The 21,089-nt window shown below is 30.6% G+C and overlaps 1 protein-coding gene across 1 annotated transcript in view; it reads right to left on the bottom strand.

Annotated features, from left to right (window-relative positions):
• Positions 1–1,129: 1,129 nt before the first annotated feature.
• The window catches only part of plum, a 167,431-nt gene continuing 147,471 nt past the window's right edge, over positions 1,130–21,089 (bottom strand). Inside the window, exons 2-12 of the mRNA XM_065515945.1 lie at positions 10,457–10,591; positions 10,048–10,242; positions 7,138–7,285; positions 6,807–6,875; positions 4,830–5,157; positions 4,362–4,748; positions 3,823–4,063; positions 3,306–3,754; positions 2,760–3,230; positions 1,666–2,694; positions 1,130–1,600 (exon numbers count right to left, since the gene is read on the bottom strand). Of these exons, the coding sequence (XP_065372017.1) occupies positions 1,208–1,600; positions 1,666–2,694; positions 2,760–3,230; positions 3,306–3,754; positions 3,823–4,063; positions 4,362–4,748; positions 4,830–5,157; positions 6,807–6,875; positions 7,138–7,285; positions 10,048–10,242; positions 10,457–10,591 (3,845 nt within the window). The 3' untranslated portion in view covers positions 1,130–1,207. The remainder of the gene's footprint in view (positions 1,601–1,665; positions 2,695–2,759; positions 3,231–3,305; positions 3,755–3,822; positions 4,064–4,361; positions 4,749–4,829; positions 5,158–6,806; positions 6,876–7,137; positions 7,286–10,047; positions 10,243–10,456; positions 10,592–21,089) is intronic.

Consider the following 21,089-nt stretch of genomic DNA (forward strand, 5'->3'; position numbering starts at 1 on the left):
AACAGTTATGACTGATAAAGCCAAAATTCGGGAGGACATGTGTATGAGGGCTAGGTGAAATAATGGACCGATTTCAGTTAATTTCAATAGACTTCGTCCTTGGGCTGAAACAAATGTATGTACCAAATTTTATAGAAATATCTTAAAAATTCCGACCTGTACTTTGCGCAAAAGGTTTACATGGACAGCCAGATTGACGGACATCGTATAAGAATCAGAAAGTGATTGTGAGTAGATCGGTATACCCTCCCCACAGATGCTACAATTTACTTCACCGTTCATAGACATTACATTCGCATGTCATAGTGTGACAATAAAAGAGACAATTTTTAAATTGATTCGAAATGAATGAAATGAAAATCGAGACGTAATTGTCTAAAACTTAACTCTTGCAATAACAAAATACATGATATTCCATGTTTACTAATCCAATCCGACCACTTAGGTTTTTGACCACTGAGTTAGGTCTTTAACAGGAGAGTTTCCGTTCTATGTGTATATATCTATGCCCATAACATGTTTTAAAATCCATAACAATTTATACTTCCTTAAAAATAAAACAAATATAGGAATAAAATATTATTAAATAACCAGCAAAATTATAGCGACCTAATGATTGTATAACCTAATTTTTTTTACATTTGCAGAGTTATATAGAACTAACTCAATAAATCAATTAAAACTCTAAAGTTTTTTACTAAAAATATGTCAAATGGCTGAAGGAATGCCTTGAAATATAATAAAAGTATTAATAATTTGCTGGTTTTAAAATGTTTTTTTTAAATAGTATTAGAAGTAAAAAAATAAACTTATTTCATAATTATTTATCAAAATATCAAATAAATAAATCTTAAAATATAGTATGTATGTATGTATGTATGTATGTATGTATGTATGTATGTATGTATGTATGTATGTATGTATGTATGTATGTATGTATGTATGTATGTATGTATGTATGTATGTAGTATGTATGCTTAAAAATATGAAACATTTATAAAATGTTACCTTCATGGAATGTTGTGTTCTATTTTAAAAAAAAGTATCACTGTGTTTCGAGATTTGTTTTATTTTTGTTGCCGTGTTGTGTATTTTAAATGAACGAAATCGAAAAGCAATAAAGTTTTCAATTTTAGCTGTTATTGGATCAGAAAATAATTTGAGAAATGTGCACGTTAAAAAAATTATGAAACATACCCAAAGAATTTCAACCATTTGGATCCATATTTGGATATTTATGTTTCGTTTCCAAACCGCATGAGGTTGTCGCATAGGTGGCCTTTGGTTGGGACCAACTGCGAAGCGATTTTGAATTTGTAGACACTGATGATGCTGAGGCCGTTGGAGGATCAGTGACAGGAACTATATACGATAAATCACTATGGTGTTGATGATTCGTTGTTGTTGTAGTTTTTAATTTTGAGGACTGCGGTTGTTGATGTTTTTCTTTTTTAAAAGAATTTTGTAAATTCGTGGATTTCTTAGATTTATCTTTTTTATTGTTGTTATTGTGGATTTTCGATTTGAATATTGAGGTTCGCGATGAAGGTGAAGTTTTCGAAGTTGATGGATTTGTGGAGGAATGATTTGTGTAGTAATGCTGTAAAAAAAATCATTTGGAGTGTATAATTTTACATTATTAAAGAAGCTACTCATTTAGTTTACCTCTCCATTGTGTTTGAAACCATTTTTGAGCACCTCTGCCGCCACATCCGTTTCCGAAGTGGGCGTTGGTGTTGAGGCCGTCTGCTCTTCGGCCAACAGACAAATACCATCAATCGATGTGGAATGTTTAGGAAAATTACCATGGAACTGTTTAGATTTTATGGAATTGGCAGTACTACAACTGCCATTACTATTACTACTGCTACTTAAACTATTGCTGCGACATGAGCTAAAACTGCTATTCATATTTTCAACTGGTGCTAAAGTCAAAGCTATGGAATTTGGCGGTGTTTGCACACTGGCCGCAAATGTTGAGGAACTTTGTTTCTGTGCTATGGCCACACTTTGGGGATGTATTGTTTTGAAGGGTATAAAAAAGGGTTTCGTCGTCGGTTGACCACTACTCTCCGAGACGGTAGCCACTTTGGAGGCTTTTTTGTGAGGACTAGTCCTGCACAACGGCACCGACGACAGATTATGTTCACTGCCCATATCGTATTCACTTAAAATCGATGAATTATTAGTATTTTCCAGATTATCCAACGTTCTAAGCATTACATCTCCGTTGCCATTGGGCAGTTGGGTAGTTTCGTATTTGGAACGATCACTGGGCATAAGATCAATTCTTCTGCCCGCTACTTTAGGTATAAGGTTTTGCATTTCATGACAGTCTGGTGGCATGGTGGTGGAACTTAGGCCACCAGCACTGCCACCCGGTAAACCAGTATTGCTGAGATTACCAAAGTGTATGTCGGTGGGGGTTGATAAGTGTGTGGGTCCTTGTTGGCGAGATTTGAAACGTTTTCTTTGGAACATTATTAACATGGCAAAACCAAAGATACACACTATGGACAGCAAAGAACCAATAGCAATGCCACTGTAGACCTGGGAAGTAGAGCCAGAATTTTCAATTTCCAATGTCAGATAATTAATATTGCGCAAATCTATGGAAATAGGAGCTCCAACACCAGTTTCACCCACCACTCTAACCGAAATATTTATTTTAGCCGATTCGGATATGTTGGGAAACTAAAATTTAAGATTTAACAGCAATTATTCGTTTTAAAAAGATAACCCCAGAAATTGAAACTCACCTTATAGTAACAAATTTTACAATCTAAAACATTAGCCTCGTGTGTTACATTACCCAAGGTCCACAATATGTTGTAGTGATGAATTTTACCATTCGGCTGCAGGGGTGGTTTCCAGTTAAGCTTTAAACCATTTTGTCTAGTCACTCTGGGAATACTAATGGTACCGGGAGGATCTTGCAGAGTAACCACAGTCATTTGTCCATAAAATATGGTGGTATAACAACTAGAGAAGTGAAAACTGTAGTGGGTATTGGGATGTAAATTTGTAATTTCCAATTCTGTATGGACTATGGAATGGTGTTCACACTTTCGCTTTTCCTCGCTTTTAATGTGCGGATAATGTATTTGACGATAGCATACTTTAACACAGGTCTCATTGAAACCATCTTGGAAGTGAAAGATTAACATGCGCGATTCTATGGTGGTTAAATGGTAAGGTATGGCTATAACATCACCAGTGTCATTGGAAATCTAAAATCGCAAAGAATAAATGAAATAAATTTAACAATATGGATGGATGGCTTTTGAAAAACTCAAATAAATTACCGATTTCCATTCTACATAACGAAAATCCTGCGCCAGATTCTCATTATCAGAGGTGATGAGTAAAACTCGCAATTTCAAACGACTAAAATGATTCATCATCAAACCAGTGACGTTGGCAGGTAAAACCAAATTATAGATATTTTCCTCCCCATCAGCATTATTCAAAATCGAGGCATCATTGTCACTATAACTAGAAATGGCATTCTTAAGAACTCTTCTTGATTCGGTGGCATTTATAGCTTCAATGTTTCGTAACTTTTGATAAATATCTTGAGCTTTTAAATTAACAATCTGTACCGTACCCACAAGGGGTTGTGACACTGAACGCTGGGGATCTGGACTGCTATTGTTAATGGAAAATTGTATAATGAAATATTTCTTGGTGTTCATCGGAATCAGAGACCAGGTGACAAAAGTGTTGTTGCCCAATTGTACCACGCGCAAAGGTACTGGAAAAATGAAAGGAGAATTCAGTAGTTAATGGTTAAACAATTAAATAAATAATAAAAATACTTACATCCCTGAGTACAACATGTAACCGGTAGACTTCTTAGTGTGCTTGACATACGTTGCTGTGTGGGATTGTTACCCTTGACAATTTCGGAGGTGGGCATTAACCCACGTGTAATCAGCTCAAAAGGTCGTATGTTGGGCAAATCATTGTCAATAATAATATATGAAGTGTTTAGTTTCATGGGTGAGTACGGTGTGGTCCAGCGGAATGGATTTTGTTGTATAATGTGCACTATAAATAGAGACTAGAAAAAAAGATCAGTTATCAACATCGATTTAACGGATTAGAAAGTACAAAATTGGACAAAATTCACCGCCATTTCCTCTTTAGGATGTGTAAAGGATCGCCACGGTACGTATTTGTAAATTAGGTTAAGTTAAAAAGACTTGTTTTAACTGAAGTATAATTAAATTGAATTATTGTTTTTGTTGAAAAAATAAAATTTTGTGTTTCAATTATATTTATAACGTGGTAGTCCTTTAAACATTCTGAAGGGAATGTTTAAAGTATATACAAATTTTGATATCACATTTGTCACTTACCACTGAACTTTCATTGTCAAACGTAACATTCACCGAACTAAACGTGTGAGCAAAACAGCGTATATTCTTTAAAGGATTTGGTTTAACATCACCCCGATTTATGGGACGTATTTCACCGGCTGTATACACCTCCCCGGCTATATTACTCGCAAAGCATTGATAGATGCCACTCTCTTCGGGATCATACGATTCTATGTGCAACTCATTGCCATTTATGTAACGTGTTATGGTACTATTAAATACAATACCATTATGATACCAAGTTATAGTGGGCCGAGGATTTCCCGTCACCAAACATCGATATTTAATGGAGGAGGCCACAATGCCTTCATGCATGGGCAATTCTTCGGAAACTATGGGAGGTCTGGTAACAATAACATGGAATGTCTAGAGAAAATTGTATTGCATGTATGTATATAAATTTTAATTATTAGGTTACTCAAATATTTATAGTGTGTCCTAACTTACCTGATTACTGTTGATTGTGGCACATTTATAGTAGCCTTCATATTCTTCAATACCGCTGCGTATATGATACTCTTTGCTGTTATTCGATAACTTAACCCATGATTCAGTGTTGGACTGTTGTAACCACCATTCAATGGGTACATCATTCGTTAAAGTGCAACAAGTTAAATTTAAATCTCCATTTAGGGGAACATATAGTGTGGTATTTTGTAAATGAGGTATTAGTTGTCCATTAGGAGGTCTTTCATCATCATTGCTTTCCACCACATTTAGATTCAACAAAAACTGGCGATGTACCTTGACTGCGTATTGGTTGTGGGCTATACATCTGCAAGTAAATTTCGATTGTTAAATAAATATTACATTTTTAAGAATCCCCGGATACATTCTCTTACTGTATTACCCTTGTAACGAGAAAGCAAGAGAGTGGTAAAAGTGACAGTTCGTAGATAGAGAACATGGACAGAAAATGCCCAGTAAAAATATCAACATAAAAAATATGTTTAAACTTTAAAACATATGGGTGCAAAGGTAAACAAAATTAACAAGTTTAAAATTAATACAATTTACAAGTTTTACAAAGAAAAGAAGTAAAATAACACAAAACAAACGTTTTAAATTGATTTATAAAAAAATACAACTTATGTTTACAAATTGTTGTTCGGGTACTTTTTTGAGTTATTTTTCAGATTGAGAGTAATTTATTTTTATCTTTAACAATAAAATATTAAAAAACCTACATCAAAACCTCATTCTTTACTTTACATGAGACACCATAAACGTTCGAAAATTCTTTGTTTTGAATAATTTTGGCTCTTTACGCTTAATTAGGAAAACTACACTTGGGTCTCACATTTTTTAAAAAAATCGGCAAAAATTTATTTATAATCCGAATAAGCTGATATTTAAAATATAAATAGTCCTAGAGAAGATCTACTAGATCAATTATCCCCATAAAATTCCACAATATAACTCTGATAATAAGAATTCTCTTAGACATTAACTTACAACATTTTTTTCAGTTAGTATACTACTCCCTTTGATCAAAAAATTAAAACTTTGACCCACTGTACAAAAAAATTCAGACCAGGTGGACTATAAGGTTATTCTACAAAAATGATCTACTCAACATGCCCTTTCAGAATTATAGGGTCGCTATTCTGTTCCAATCAAAAAGTCTCAATTTGTTGGACATGAAATTGAGATGAAATTGCCATAAACAAGTTTCATATGGACCTAAATCTTTCTACCAATTTTTGTTAGGATCGGCCCATAATTGATCCTACCCCCCATATAACGCCAGTATAAGAATTATATTTTATTGTCACATACTGATGGTGTGACAGCAGCCGAATAATACGCTAAATAGTTTTAAGTTAATTTCCTTAAAAATGTTTGCCTATGAAACAAATTACTGTGCAGTGCTTTGGAAGGTTTGCTGGTAGTGTTCTGGTAGTGTCCTGAATTTCGACCCATATCTCAATTAGTACATTTTTGTTTCCGTGAAAAATATATAAAATTTCAAATATGTAAGTTAAACGTATTTATTAAACATTAGATTTTATACCAATTTATCATATCGATGTAATATTGTAAAGTAAAAAAAACATCTCTAGCGGCAGATGCTACAAAAACTTAAGTAAACCTATTTAATTAGCTGGGAGTGTTGCTACTTGTTTAGAAAATTAAGTCTGTTTAAATATTTATACTTAAAAGCAAGTATCAATGTCAGACATGTAACAGTGTAATTAATGTTGTATGAAATTGTATGTTTTACGGCAGCAGTTTGTGTTAAACATTTATGTAATTACAACAATTATTAATGCCAACCAACTGAAAAAGTATACTTTACTTATGATTATTAAGTGTAAATAAGGAATTTCAAACTATTTTCAAAAATACAAAAACACTTCTTTAACAAAACGCGATGAATTAAGGGTATTCACCTAGAAATGTTTACACCATATAACTACTTACTTATATTTGCCAGCATTTTCCATTTTAACTTGTCTCAAAACCAAACTGCCATTATTTAATAATAAAAAACTGTTAAAAAAGAAAACAATAAAAGAAATATATGTTAAAATTTGCAATATATAAAATGTTCACAATTAAACTGTCACCAGTAATACACATCAATCGAAGGAAATTAAATGAAAGCTAACAAATTTAGTCTAAACAACAAAATCAAAAAAAAAATTGACATAACAATTCTATTGTAATTACTGTTTTGGATACAAATTTTAAAGCCACAATAAAAAAAATTCTTTCCTTTCGATTTAATGGCATAACTTTGATCTCTACTCGCCTGTTGTCATTGAAATTTTTCGATAACGATACATTTCCATAAAACCAAGTTACATTGGCAGGTGGAATACTAAAAATAGGACAATTCAATGTAAATGAGAAACCACACCAGGCTGTTAAATTAATATTGCCAGGACGACGTTTGAGCACTGAAAAGAGAAATGAAAATAATAATAATAATAATATGAAATAAAATATTAAATAAAAAAGGACAAAGTTTTTCATAGTAATTACATGAATATTCATTTATTAAGACTTTCATCGGAAATTGTTAAAATTTTCTAAGACATGCGTGTCCTTAATTAGCCACTTTCTTAAATGTTTTCATGCATAAACACTCCTCCTCTATAGTACCAACGCACCAAAATCAATAATGATAATTATGTTATTTACATTTTAGTCTTATGAATATTTACAAGTTCCTTGAAGGGTTTGTAATTAAAAACAATTTATGTTAAACTGTTCTAAGAAGCCTTATTAAATTCTACCAAATAAAATAATTGGACATTAAGACACACTATTGCTGTTTTATGTGCTATACCTTGAAATTCTCTTGTGGGATTATATTTTAATATTAAATATCGTTAGCTTAGTGAGCAAATGAGCTAAGTCCACATTTTATGAAAAATTTAGATTTTAATAAAAAAAAAACGCAAGAATAAGTAAATTTACACTGTTTACGTAAACAAAGTTTACACTTATTCGTTTTTTGTCGTTGTTATAGTGTGGTATGCAAAAGTGTTAAGTTCATTTTCAGTTAAATGCAACTGAGTATAACTTCGTTATTAAATATATAATAGGATCTAATTGGTTTATCTATTTAATTTCAAACAAAAGACGTAAAACTTATACATATATTTTTAAGGACATGTTTTATAATTTTGAAATTTATTATCATCTCGACTAATGATTTCGAAAACGTTGCTCCATTGCCTTATGAAATAGACTTTTAATCAAATAACAGACTTAAAACGATAAGTCCACGAAAAAATAAAAAAATAATTATAAAAAACATTTTTTGCAACGTTAAACCAAATAGTATATTAATCCTTTTTGAAGGATTTTATATACAGGTGTTTCAAATACCAATGTTCGCTGAGCTCTTATTTGAGTTTTTCTTGGTTTTTATTTTTAAATAATTTATAATTACTTCTATTCAAAACCGCTAAATTCGTTTTAATTTAAAAGCATTGGGACTTTTTTTCACTTCACAAATTCATGGAATTTTAAACCTGTGGAAAAACAATGTTAAGTTAATTAGAACTTTCTTTTTTAAAAACTAATCCTTGGCGCTTCATTAAATGATTCACTTTGTGTACAGATTTCTCTCACAAAAGAATCAAATTTCATTGCCATCTGCGGTAAAATATTGCATAACACATTGTTCCTGATATTTGTTCACATTTGAAATAATTAAAAAAAACTGATTTCGTTTTTTTTAATAATTAGTCCTGAAAAACCTATAGCTCAAGTATTTTTATAACCCCTATCTTAAAAGAACGGGTTATATTGATTTTGTCATTCCGTTTGTAACATATCGAAATATTGGTCGTAAAACCAAAGAGCTATGTCCCTCCGTCTGTCTGTTGAAAACACGATAGGACCCAAAAGACACTATATTGATACTCATTTGCTTGGTATTGAAAATGGGCAATATTGGTCCATGATTTCACATAGACCCCATACAAATATACCCCCGGAATACTGTTTGAACAGTCATAAATTTGTATATTATTATGCGGAAATCCTGATTAAATTTTGCACAAATTAGTTCTAATTACTCATACATTATACTGTAATGTATGGCAATATTTATCCCTAGTCCCCATTCAAGGTCCTCCCAGAAAATTACTTGAACATTCATAATTGTCCTATAATAATTAATATCGTTATGAAATTGGACATTAATAAGTTTTATATGTATAAACCTAGATCTTTGTACCAACTTTTGTGAGAATCGGTACATAATTGACCCTATAACCCCTATATCAGAAAAATATTTTATTGTTACATATTGATGGTGGGCAGGCACGGAGGGGAAATAAAGTGAAATTTATTTTATTGTTTCTTTTTTCGGTTTTTGGGGGGATATTTCCTACCCCCCCTGGACCCGCGTCACCTCTTTTACTTATTGCTTGTTTTGACAGATCTCAAAAATAATTAAAACAAATGGTTTTAGAACATTGAACCTTTTAGCAAACTGAGCCTAATATTCGGCCTTAAAATCATTATTCGGTCGAAACTTTTACAATGTATGTGTTATTAATTTTCGAAATAATTTAATTATCTCAATTTTAGAGCATATTTCAACACATTTTCAAGTAAGTTTACATTGCACAGTTGGGCAAAATTAAAATATTTTGGAAATAAATCTGTCATTTCTAAATGGCTGATCCGATTGTTTATGAATAGGGCACCTCAGATATGGTAACATTTGAAACGCTTGCGTATTTTTTGAGTTTTGTCAATAATCAGAACAAATTTTACCAATTTTGATCAAACATTAAAGCTAATGAATCGTAGATTTCAAAACCGGATATAACTTAAAAACTTGTCCTTATTCAAATGACATCTCAAAAAAGCCATCTGCCATTTTCCAAAGATTTTACTTAAATATGAGACATTGTACGATTAAAAACATACATATGTATATACAATTCAGAATGGGACCATGGGGGTTTTCGAGATAATTGAAATTTAGTGGTATATTTGAATAAATGTATCTCCGTTTTTGTGTAAAATAATTATTTTTTATTCTAATGTATTACTGTTAAAAATATCAACAAGAGGATAATTATTATGTTTAAGGTCCTTTGATGAAAGATATCTCGAAATTTATGTCCTTAATGTTTGTACTTTGTTTTCATAAAACTTAATTAATATTGGTGGCAAAAAAATTGCACAGACTTACCGGGATAGTCCACTGTTATAGTTTCCGATATGACGGCAGTTTTATTTGCATTGATTTTACAACGATACTGGCCACTGACTTTCTCGTCGGCTGAAATGCGTAGCGTCCCATTGCGATAAAGGAAAAAGTTTTCTCCTTTCTTAAACTTTAAGATATCGTTGTTGAAAAGCCATGTGAAAAAATAAGTGGTTTCATCTGAAATGTGGTAGTATTAGAAATATATGTATATCGATATTCGATTTTCAGTTTTTAATGCATATCATTAATTAAGGATCTTTTATAGAATCTGTTAAAATTTCATACAATTTATAAAAGCAAAAACTATTTTAGCTTAAATGCACCACGTCCATATGTTTAAATTGAATTATGCACTTAAGATATTTTTGCGGTTATGGCTGTAATTACTTACTTTGATAGTAGGACTCAACAATGGTTGCCCTACACTGTAGGTAATGGGGCTTGTGTGGATGCGTTATTATCAGTCTTGTTATGGAGGGACTTTCAATTTGTAAAAACGGTCTTTGATTTATTGAATTGGCATTAACTGTAATGAGAAATTAAATTAAATAAATAAATGTATGTTTTTATTATAGGTTAGTTTTTGTGTTTTATTATTTTGAAAACATTATTAACGAAATTTATAGAGTAGAAAAAAAAAATTTAAATAAATTGCATGAGTCAAAAAATGTATAAGAAAAAAACAGGGTGTGATTACTAGTATGGATATTTAGGTAAACCGCTTCCAATCATTTGACAATTCATATTATATTAATGCCTAAGATTCGGCTGTGCGTAAATAAATGCGATATACGATAGTCTTCGTCCTTGGAAACTGGTGTTGAAATTTGGCCAACAAATATGTTTGTGTAATTTGGCTTAAAATATTTATTACGGATGATGTTTTCATCCATACATAGGTAGCACATGTAGGCATTCAATGTTGCAATATATTTTTATTACAGATATCAATAAGATTAATTTGCGGATAAAGTATGTAATCATTATGTACATATGTATGTAAAATTGAAAAAATTTTCCATTTAATTGAAAAAATATCACAAACGAGTTGTGAATTATTTAAAAGTACGTGTAAATTCGTAACATACTCGATTGTTTATGCACAAATTATATGAAATTTATAAATTTTTACATTTTTTCATTTCGCCCACATGCGTGTGTGGCCATTAGGGATGCCAAACGCGACTGGGTTTTAAAAATCCTGGGATTCGGGACTATGGGATTTTTTTTTTATTTTTTATTTTATTTATTTATTTCAATGTCAGTCGTAAGCCTATAAGGCCAATTAACTGCAGATAAATCTTATAATATGACATTATAATTAATTTTATATATAAATTTATGTTTTAATACGCCTTTACATTTTACAAAATTAACCCCCCAAAAATATTTGTACAAACACAACTGTTAAAAATACAATATTCAAAATTTAGTTTTAAAACAAGAGAAAAAAAATGATTTAGTCATCAGCAATAAGATTTTATACTTATAGATGCATTTTAAAAATATTAGCAAAATGTGTCACCTTATGCGTAAATTTTCTTTCTGAGTATGGAATTACTGAATTCCAAAGCCTAGCTACTTTCATTAGAAATGATCTGTTCATAGCTAATGTTGAAAATGTTGGATATATTACTGAATGAGTCCTATTTGAAGTACCGAAATCAAATTTATCAGCTAGATAGGGAGGAGAGTTATACTTCTTGATCCTGTAAAACAAAATAATTTGTCTGGAACTAATGAAGTCTTCAAAATCATAGCCTAGTAAATCTAATCTATGTCCAGAAACGTGCTCTCTTACTCCGAGCCTGTATATATATCTGATAACCCTATTAAAACACAACTTTAGAATATTTATATTATCACGTGATGTACAGCTAAACATTTCCAATCCATACAGAAATAAGGGATAACATAAAGCCATTCCCACTCTGCGTCTGATCGCCAATGGTAAGTAAGTTGAAACACTGTATAATCTACGCAAAGTGAAAGACACTCGTGAGACCACAAAATTTATATGTCGATCAAAGCTCAATTTATTATCTAAATAAAATCCAAGTGACTTATGAACATCAACTAACTCAATTCTTTCATTATTCAAAAAAATATTAAATTTTTGTTTCACATCACTATTTATTTCATAAATATATTTAAGTGCATTTACATATGGGCAATTCCATATCATCGTACGTGACATTTGTAAGCCTATAAAGTGGAATAGATTTTGCAAAAATAAGGGTATCTGAAAAATAATTTGGTCTTTATGTTCCATTAAGAGGGTACTATATTTTAAAATAATAAAAAGATCTTTTGAAATATTGTTGTCCAAAATATTGAGCGAAATAAGGGTATATCGTACGTGACATAAAACGGAACTCATTGGATGATTTAATAATAACTAAAATTTAATATCGTTCGTGACATACCGTACGTGACAGATTTTTCTCATTTCATACTACAAGCTAATTGGGAGCCTAGTTTTCGCCTCAATTTTAGCCTAAAACCTAAAACATTAAAAAATTAAATATAATCAGTTCATATGATCTAAATACTTTCACATCGTAACATTTTATTATTTTCTTATATTCAAATCATTTTGAAAAATATTTTCAAGGGTTTTTGTTTTTTCAGTCGTGGTAGCGATTCTCGTGGAATTGCCAATATATTACACAAAACAAAAACTAATTCATGGAATTAAAATAAATTTGACACAAAAGTTATTTCATATTTATCTCCGTATTCTGAACTTTATAACAAAACTGAACATTTTATAACTTTTGTATGGAAATTGATATTAAAAAAATTTTTGTTATAATTTTGTTATTGACATGGTTCAATAATTTTGATAACAAAAGTAAACGCAGAGAAAAAACATGGTTCGGCATTGTTACTAAAATTGTTATTTTAATTTAATTTCAACAATATTTTAATTACTGTAAACATTTTCCTTTTCATCGCAGTTGTAATTTTGAATATAGTTCACCGAAACATAATTATTTTTCAAACAACTAAAAGAATGACACAATAGATAATTTTAGAATATGTCGCCCCTACGCCCTTCGGAATTTGACCAATTTGTTTTATCAAAATGTCAACTATGGGCCAGATGTTCTAAAATCCCAAAGCTGGGATCAGAAATCGAAAAGCTGCTTCGGAAACCCTTATGTGTTCCCTATTTATCGCCAAAGTATTTTCCCAGCCCCGAAGGAAATGTGGACCCTATGAACAAAATTGTAAAAAATATAATTTTTGGGATTTTCGCTCTAATTTTTAGGAATTGCGGAATTCCCTTTGACCTATGAACAAGTGCAATATTTATGAAGGATGGAGTTTGAAAGTGGCATATTTTTGAATCTAATTGATATATTGACTTGAAATTTTTTTTGTAAGACTCGTTTGATTTCAACAGACAGACGGACATCACTATAACGCTCGTGTCGGAAATGAAAAATGTGAAAATTACAACCTTATTTCTACACTTACTACTCATGGTGAAGGGTATAATAAGACGTATGACTTTTGAAGTAGTCTAATGGTGGCCGAAATTCGACCACTTTTAAAACGCTTTTTACCACTTTTATTGAAAGAATTTTTAAATATCTAGAGAAAAAAACCTTTTAAACCATATATGTTTCATCAATATTGGTGGACAATAACAACTCGCCATGCATTTTTTGAAAAAACAAGGTAACTCCATATTTTCTTAAAAAACTGAAAAACTAGAAGTTTAATACGACGTTGTTTCGAAAACTAAGAGAGAAACAGCGAAATAGAACTAATTCGGGTCTTTGGGTTCAAATTTTGAAACTAAAAAAACGGTTTATTTTTGATATGTATATAAGAATAAAAGAAAAATATATTTTTTGAAAAAACTGGGTAACTTCATTTTCCAGAAATCTTCAACATTATTTAAAATTATGTTTTGTTTAATGTGCATGCATAATAACATAAATTCTTATTAAATAATTAGTGAAATATGTTTAAAATTTTAAATGTGTTTTTCACGTGTTTTCAAAAAATGGAGTTACCTAGTTTTTCCAAACCATCACAGATGTATTCATATGCTTACATCTATGTAATCCGATATTTCGATAACATTGTCAATAACAAGATTTTTTCTTTATCAATCAAAATGAAAAAAATTAAATACTTGCACCAGATTAAGAGCCATTCATTATTCATACATATGTATATGTAAAGGGTATTCAAGAATCGGAAACCGGTTAACGGTTATTATATATATTTTTTGTTTTCGAATTATTTGACAAACAGGTTTTTTTTGTAATTTAAAACCTTTTTTAATTTTTTCTTATTTCCATATCAAACTTCTCCAGCTAATTAAAATATGTTGTAAAAACTAACTGAACAGAGCCTGTTTGTAAAAAAAATATAAAGTTATCGGTTCCAAGTCCGATTACAACAACATATTACGACGTAGAATTTTGTTTTAGTTATTAAGAATATTTAGATATTCAAAAAATTTTAATTTTAATAAGATTTTATATTTGGTAATACTTTTCACACATTTTACTAATGTGTAGTAGATCTAACGTTCTTTAGAGTAAAGTTTAATTGTTAGTTAAAAAATAATTTTAATTAATTGATTTTTTAGCTTTTTAGCTTCGACGCCCGTCCGACTACTATTTGTTTCGATCGATGCAGAACGCTCTCTCTGGGATACGTTCCACTTCAGAAAATGAGAAGTTATTTTGGCTCGGAATCCATATGTTGCCAGAAAGATGGGTAAAGTTCAAAGCTAACAATGGACAATACAGTGCACTCGCGGTAACGTGAACACCGTCTAACGTGAACACCGCCTAACGTGAACAAGCTTTTGTTTACATTGACTACTCTGTAACGTGAACAAACTCAGAAAGCACTATAACGTGAACACTTTTTTTCGCTGCTACATTAAATTCGATTTTTAAAGTTTTGGGAATCCCCTTATTTAAAAAATGTCCTTGTATCCTCTAAATTATTTTTTTTGTATGGTAGCGAATGAGTAATTTTATTTGTTATGAAATTTTATTTCAATGTATATTTTCTCGTGATATCGTTTTGTTTTGTAATGCATTTTAATCAATAATTTTCGTTTTATGTTTTAATAACGAAAATAATAGTAAAAGAATTTCACGTTCAAGCGTGTTATTTTTATATTGTTTCCATGAAATACGACAATCGCTAACTTGAACAATTTCACTAACATGAACTGCCTTGGTTTTAATTAGTTCACGTTACCGCGAGTGCACTGTACTTTGAATAAATTTATATTGTACAATTGTTTCAAAATAAAAGCTACAAATTTGAACAAATCCGTCATTGTTTAAGTCATACAGAATATAATGTAAAACCTGTAAATATTCGAATCCTGGTTTTCAGAAATTAATTTTTTCGAATAACCTGAAAAAAAAACGATTTTATGAATACACTATACATCTACTATAAATACGAATACAACAACCGGACAGACGGTTGTCGTATCTAAATATCTGATGCAGTTGTTAGTTACTCCCTCACCTTAATTTATGTAGCAGCAGTATGTATGTGAACTGAATTCTGTGTATTTTGTTAAATTACTAGGTTTTTAGCTTTTCAATTACATTACGCACATGTGCATAAGCATTTTGGAGGCTGCATATGTTGCAAGTAAGACAGGCGTCTTAAAGTTACGGCACCACCTCTTTTAGCGTTTTTTTTTGTGAAACAAGCAGACATCTGGTAGTGGTGGCGGTGGTGCAAATTTTAGAGGTGGTGGCGCATGCGTTAAAAAAATAAAATCGAAGTAATGGATACAGTTTAGATCTTGTTAGCATTTGTCACTTTTTATTACGTAATTCACTTTTAAAACTAATGTGCGATATTTGTTTCAATTTAAATTTAAGTACAACTTAAACTAGATGTTTCGTGTTTATCAAAAATTTAAATCTGCATGTTTAAGTGGCTGTTGGTATTTGGCATAATGGAAAGGATAAATGCCGTAAATCTGTGTTTTTCTGAGTATTTCTTAAAAAATGTTATGATAAGAATCCATCAGTTATAAATAGCTCTTAATTTTGTTTGTTCTACTCAAGGGAATATTAACTTTAAAAACTGAGAAATTAGTTAACAATGATCTTCAATTAGTTCATGAAAATATAATAAAATACAACAAATACATACATAGTAATTTTTTCATGCATCATGATTCTTGCCGTGGTGCTACAAATCAGCACGCATTGTTCAGACTTATTTATCAATTATAATCATTTCTTGCTCTCGAATATCATTAATTATCTTTCTTGGAACAAAATAGCACAAACATTAAATGAAATTTTTTCTGAATCCAAATAAAAAAACACCAGCGGAATATTTAGTATGAGTGTGTATTTGTCATTGCGTGTACTGAATAAAATTCTTGGATAAAATATGAATTTTATCGTTGGTGTTAACATAATAATTGTATTAATAAATACTTGTTTTATATTTATTTTCACATTTACAATATATTATTTTATTTTATTTTCATTTAATTTAATTTATTATTTGTAAATTGTAGTTATTATTTTTATATATTATTTATTGTTTATTTATTACAACGGCTCCAGTTATCCAGTGGCGCCATTTCATACAGTCTGAATTTCTTTGCATTGCACACATTTTAGCAAAGATAGTAGACGAGACCTCCTACTATTCTATGGAATATCATTTCATTATTCATGGGTAATTTGTAAAGAAATTAATATGCAATATGTAGTTGTTAATTTTTTACATTATTATTTTTTTTTATTTATATTCATTCCTATTACTCCTATAAGTATAAATATGTTCTATTAACAATCGCATAATGTTAAATGACGCCAAAATTCTATGAATATAAATAATACATATAATTTATACAAATTGTTTTAGATGAAATGATAAGCCACAAAGTAATAAAAAACATAATATTATTATAAATGGACTATTGGCCACGCCCAAATTTTGATATGAAAGTGTAACATGTTTAATTTAACTTCTTAATTAATAAGCATCAAAGCATGAAGCCTCCCATGCTTAGGATTTTAAATGAAAATCGGAAGTGAGAAAAATGTACAATAATTAAATTCAGTTCTAGTTCAGTTCTAGTTCAGTTTTAGTTCAGTTTTAGTTCAGTTCTAGTTCAGTTCTAGTTCAGTTCTAGTTCAGTTCTAGTTCAGTTCTAGTTCAGTTCTAGTTCAGTTCTAGTTCAGTTCTAGTTCAGTTCTAGTTCAGTTCTAGTTCAGTTCTAGTTCAGTTCTAGTTCAGTTCTAGTTCAGTTCTAGTTCAGTTCTAGTTCAGTTCTAGTTCAGTTCTAGTTCAGTTCTAGTTCAGTTCTAGTTCAGTTCTAGTTCAGTTCTAGTTCAGTTCTAGTTCAGTTCTAGTTCAGTTCTAGTTCAGTTCTAGTTCAGTTCTAGTTCAGTTCTAGTTCAGTTCTAGTTCAGTTCTAGTTCAGTTCTAGTTCAGTTCTAGTTCAGTTCTAGTTCAGTTCTAGTTCAGTTCTAGTTCAGTTCTAGTTCAGTTCTAGTTCAGTTCTAGTTCAGTTCTAGTTCAGTTCTAGTTCAGTTCTAGTTCAGTTCTAGTTCAGTTCTAGTTCAGTTCTAGTTCAGTTCTAGTTCAGTTCTAGTTCAGTTCTAGTTCAGTTCTAGTTCAGTTCTAGTTCAGTTCTAGTTCAGTTCTAGTTCAGTTCTAGTTCAGTTCTAGTTCAGTTCTAGTTCAGTTCTAGTTCAGTTCTAGTTCAGTTCTAGTTCAGTTCTAGTTCAGTTCTAGTTCAGTTCTAGTTCAGTTCTAGTTCAGTTCTAGTTCAGTTCTAGTTCAGTTCTAGTTCAGTTCTAGTTCAGTTCTAGTTCAGTTCTAGTTCAGTTCTAGTTCAGTTCTAGTTCAGTTCTAGTTCAGTTCTAGTTCAGTTCTAGTTCAGTTCTAGTTCAGTTCTAGTTCAGTTCTAGTTCAGTTCTAGTTCAGTTCTAGTTCAGTTCTAGTTCAGTTCTAGTTCAGTTCTAGTTCAGTTCTAGTTCAGTTCTAGTTCAGTTCTAGTTCAGTTCTAGTTCAGTTCTAGTTCAGTTCTAGTTCAGTTCTAGTTCAGTTCTAGTTCAGTTCTAGTTCAGTTCTAGTTCAGTTCTAGTTCAGTTCTAGTTCAGTTCTAGTTCAGTTCTAGTTCAGTTCTAGTTCAGTTCTAGTTCAGTTCTAGTTCAGTTCTAGTTCAGTTCTAGTTCAGTTCTAGTTCAGTTCTAGTTCAGTTCTAGTTCAGTTCTAGTTCAGTTCTAGTTCAGTTCTAGTTCAGTTCTAGTTCAGTTCTAGTTCAGTTCTAGTTCAGTTCTAGTTCAGTTCTAGTTCAGTTCTAGTTCAGTTCTAGTTCAGTTCTAGTTCAGTTCTAGTTCAGTTCTAGTTCAGTTCTAGTTCAGTTCTAGTTCAGTTCTAGTTCAGTTCTAGTTCAGTTCTAGTTCAGTTCTAGTTCAGTTCTAGTTCAGTTCTAGTTCAGTTCTAGTTCAGTTCTAGTTCAGTTCTAGTTCAGTTCTAGTTCAGTTCTAGTTCAGTTCTAGTTCAGTTCTAGTTCAGTTCTAGTTCAGTTCTAGTTCAGTTCTAGTTCAGTTCTAGTTCAGTTCTAGTTCAGTTCTAGTTCAGTTCTAGTTCAGTTCTAGTTCAGTTCTAGTTCAGTTCTAGTTCAGTTCTAGTTCAGTTCTAGTTCAGTTCTAGTTCAGTTCTAGTTCAGTTCTAGTTCAGTTCTAGTTCAGTTCTAGTTCAGTTCTAGTTCAGTTCTAGTTCAGTTCTAGTTCAGTTCTAGTTCAGTTCTAGTTCAGTTCTAGTTCAGTTCTAGTTCAGTTCTAGTTCAGTTCTAGTTCAGTTCTAGTTCAGTTCTAGTTCAGTTCTAGTTCAGTTCAAATAACTGTTGCAATCCTACTACATAATTCTGGTTCACATTAAAGAGACGCACCCCTGTTTCTGTTCACATGCTACAATAAAATAAACTGACCATTAAAAAACTAAATGAGGGGAAAATTGGTTGCAAGCAAAAAAGTCTTGTTACTTGGATGCACGCACTTTTATTTAAAAATGTTTATTATTTTTTTGTATTATTTAATTTTCAATTATCATGCATTAAATTATTGTTGAGTGTGCGTTTAATATCTAAAACATAAAAATAAAATTGTTACACATAGGTTGAATGGGGCGAAATAATCGTTATTACATTTTAATATTTTTATTATTTAATTTGTTTCATACTTTTTCACAACATCAAAAGAATACCGTCATTAATGGTGTGTAGTTAAAGCGATGGACGTAAATTATTTAGATAGTTAATGATACTTGTGGTCCGTTGTAACATTAAAATACAGCTTGTTACTAGTAAATCCTTACAATACGAGAGTTTTGTAGTCACAACTCTAGTTTACATATTTGGAGATGTTATTTTTATTACAAATTATGTATTTTATCTTCCCAATGTTAAACTAGGTGTTAATGTCTTACAAACAAAATCTTATTTACATAGATATTTCTTACTATAAACTAGTAGGAATTTTTCAGTTGTATAAAGACGATGATCCAGTATCTTTTTAAAAGAAAAACAAATAACAGAACCATCAACTGACATTAACTAAGCGAAAAACCAATTTTGCCATTTACACATAAATCATTAGTCAAAATTTAACATATAAGGAGAGGAAAGAGTGAATATATGTATACAAAAACTAAAAAAATAAATAGAAACTATATATTCGGTGTCAATAAACAATTTGATATTAGCAAAAAAACAATCAGAGTCAAATTCATTTCATACTACATACGAATTGGGAACATAGTTTTGCCTAAAACATACCAATTAAAAAATTAAATATAGTCAGTTTTAACAATTATTTTTGCCCTTTAAATACTTTCACATAGTAACACTTTAGTGTTTTCTCCTATTCAAATCATCTTGAAAAAAAGTTTCAAGGATATTTGTTTTTTCAGTCGTCGTTGTCATTCTCGTGGAATTGTCCATACATTTTAAAATGTTAGACGACTGCATGTAGTAGACAAACAGCTTTTATTCACAAAAATTAATGGACAACATGTTGCAAGAAGATACTCATTATTATGCGCACTGAAGTTAGTGTCAACTTTGCCATAGCACGCTATTATTTACATACGATTTATGAAATTTTAGATGCAAACAGCTAAAACGGTTAAAAATCTTTCTAAATACTTGGCCAAGTCCGACATTATAATGCCCTGTTCGTACATTTAAGCAATAAACAGCGGATGGTATTCATATGTGAAGCCAAAATTGCTCCATGATTTACTATAATTTGTTAATAAGTATATACAGTGAGCATCAAAAGTGAGTAAACACCCGCGAATTTTTTTATTTTTTTAGGATCATGAAAAACATTATAGTCCGACTTAAATCTTTTTTTTCACAACCGAATCTATTATTCAACTCCATCTCCAACAAACCTAAACATTAAAATTTTAATCGATGAATAAATTTTAGGATTTTCATTATCTTAAAAGAAATCAAATAATTTTTGGTGTATACTCACTTCTGAGGCTCACTGTATATCTGTGAACTTTTGACAAAACAACTTAAGTGGAATTTTCAAATTTTTCAGGAGAGCGCAAAAACTGTTGAATTTGTCGATCAATATTTTATTCTTTGTCCTTGAAGAACTTTATTATTTGTCTCAAAGAATTATACAAAGGATAAATAATTAAATAATTATCGATAAATTCAACAGTTTTTGCGAATTAAGTTGTTTTGTCAAAAATAAATCAACAACAACTCCAAATAAGTTGATTAGTTTATTTATGATATCTCAGAAACTAATATTCGTAAGAAGAAGCAGATTATGTAATTGTTTTGGTTACACATATTTCGATCGAAGAATGCAAGCATAAAATGACAACATTTTGTGATGATGAGGGCAACAATTTAAAATCACTTTAATTTAATTTAACACAAATAGGTGTGTATGTTAAATCAACATCATTTCACACACAACTTTTGAAAAAAGCTGAGATTCAAGAACTGATATTGTGTTAATCTCGGC

Source organism: Calliphora vicina, chromosome 1, assembly GCF_958450345.1.
Source record: "Calliphora vicina chromosome 1, idCalVici1.1, whole genome shotgun sequence".
Taxonomy (NCBI): domain Eukaryota; kingdom Metazoa; phylum Arthropoda; class Insecta; order Diptera; family Calliphoridae; genus Calliphora; species Calliphora vicina.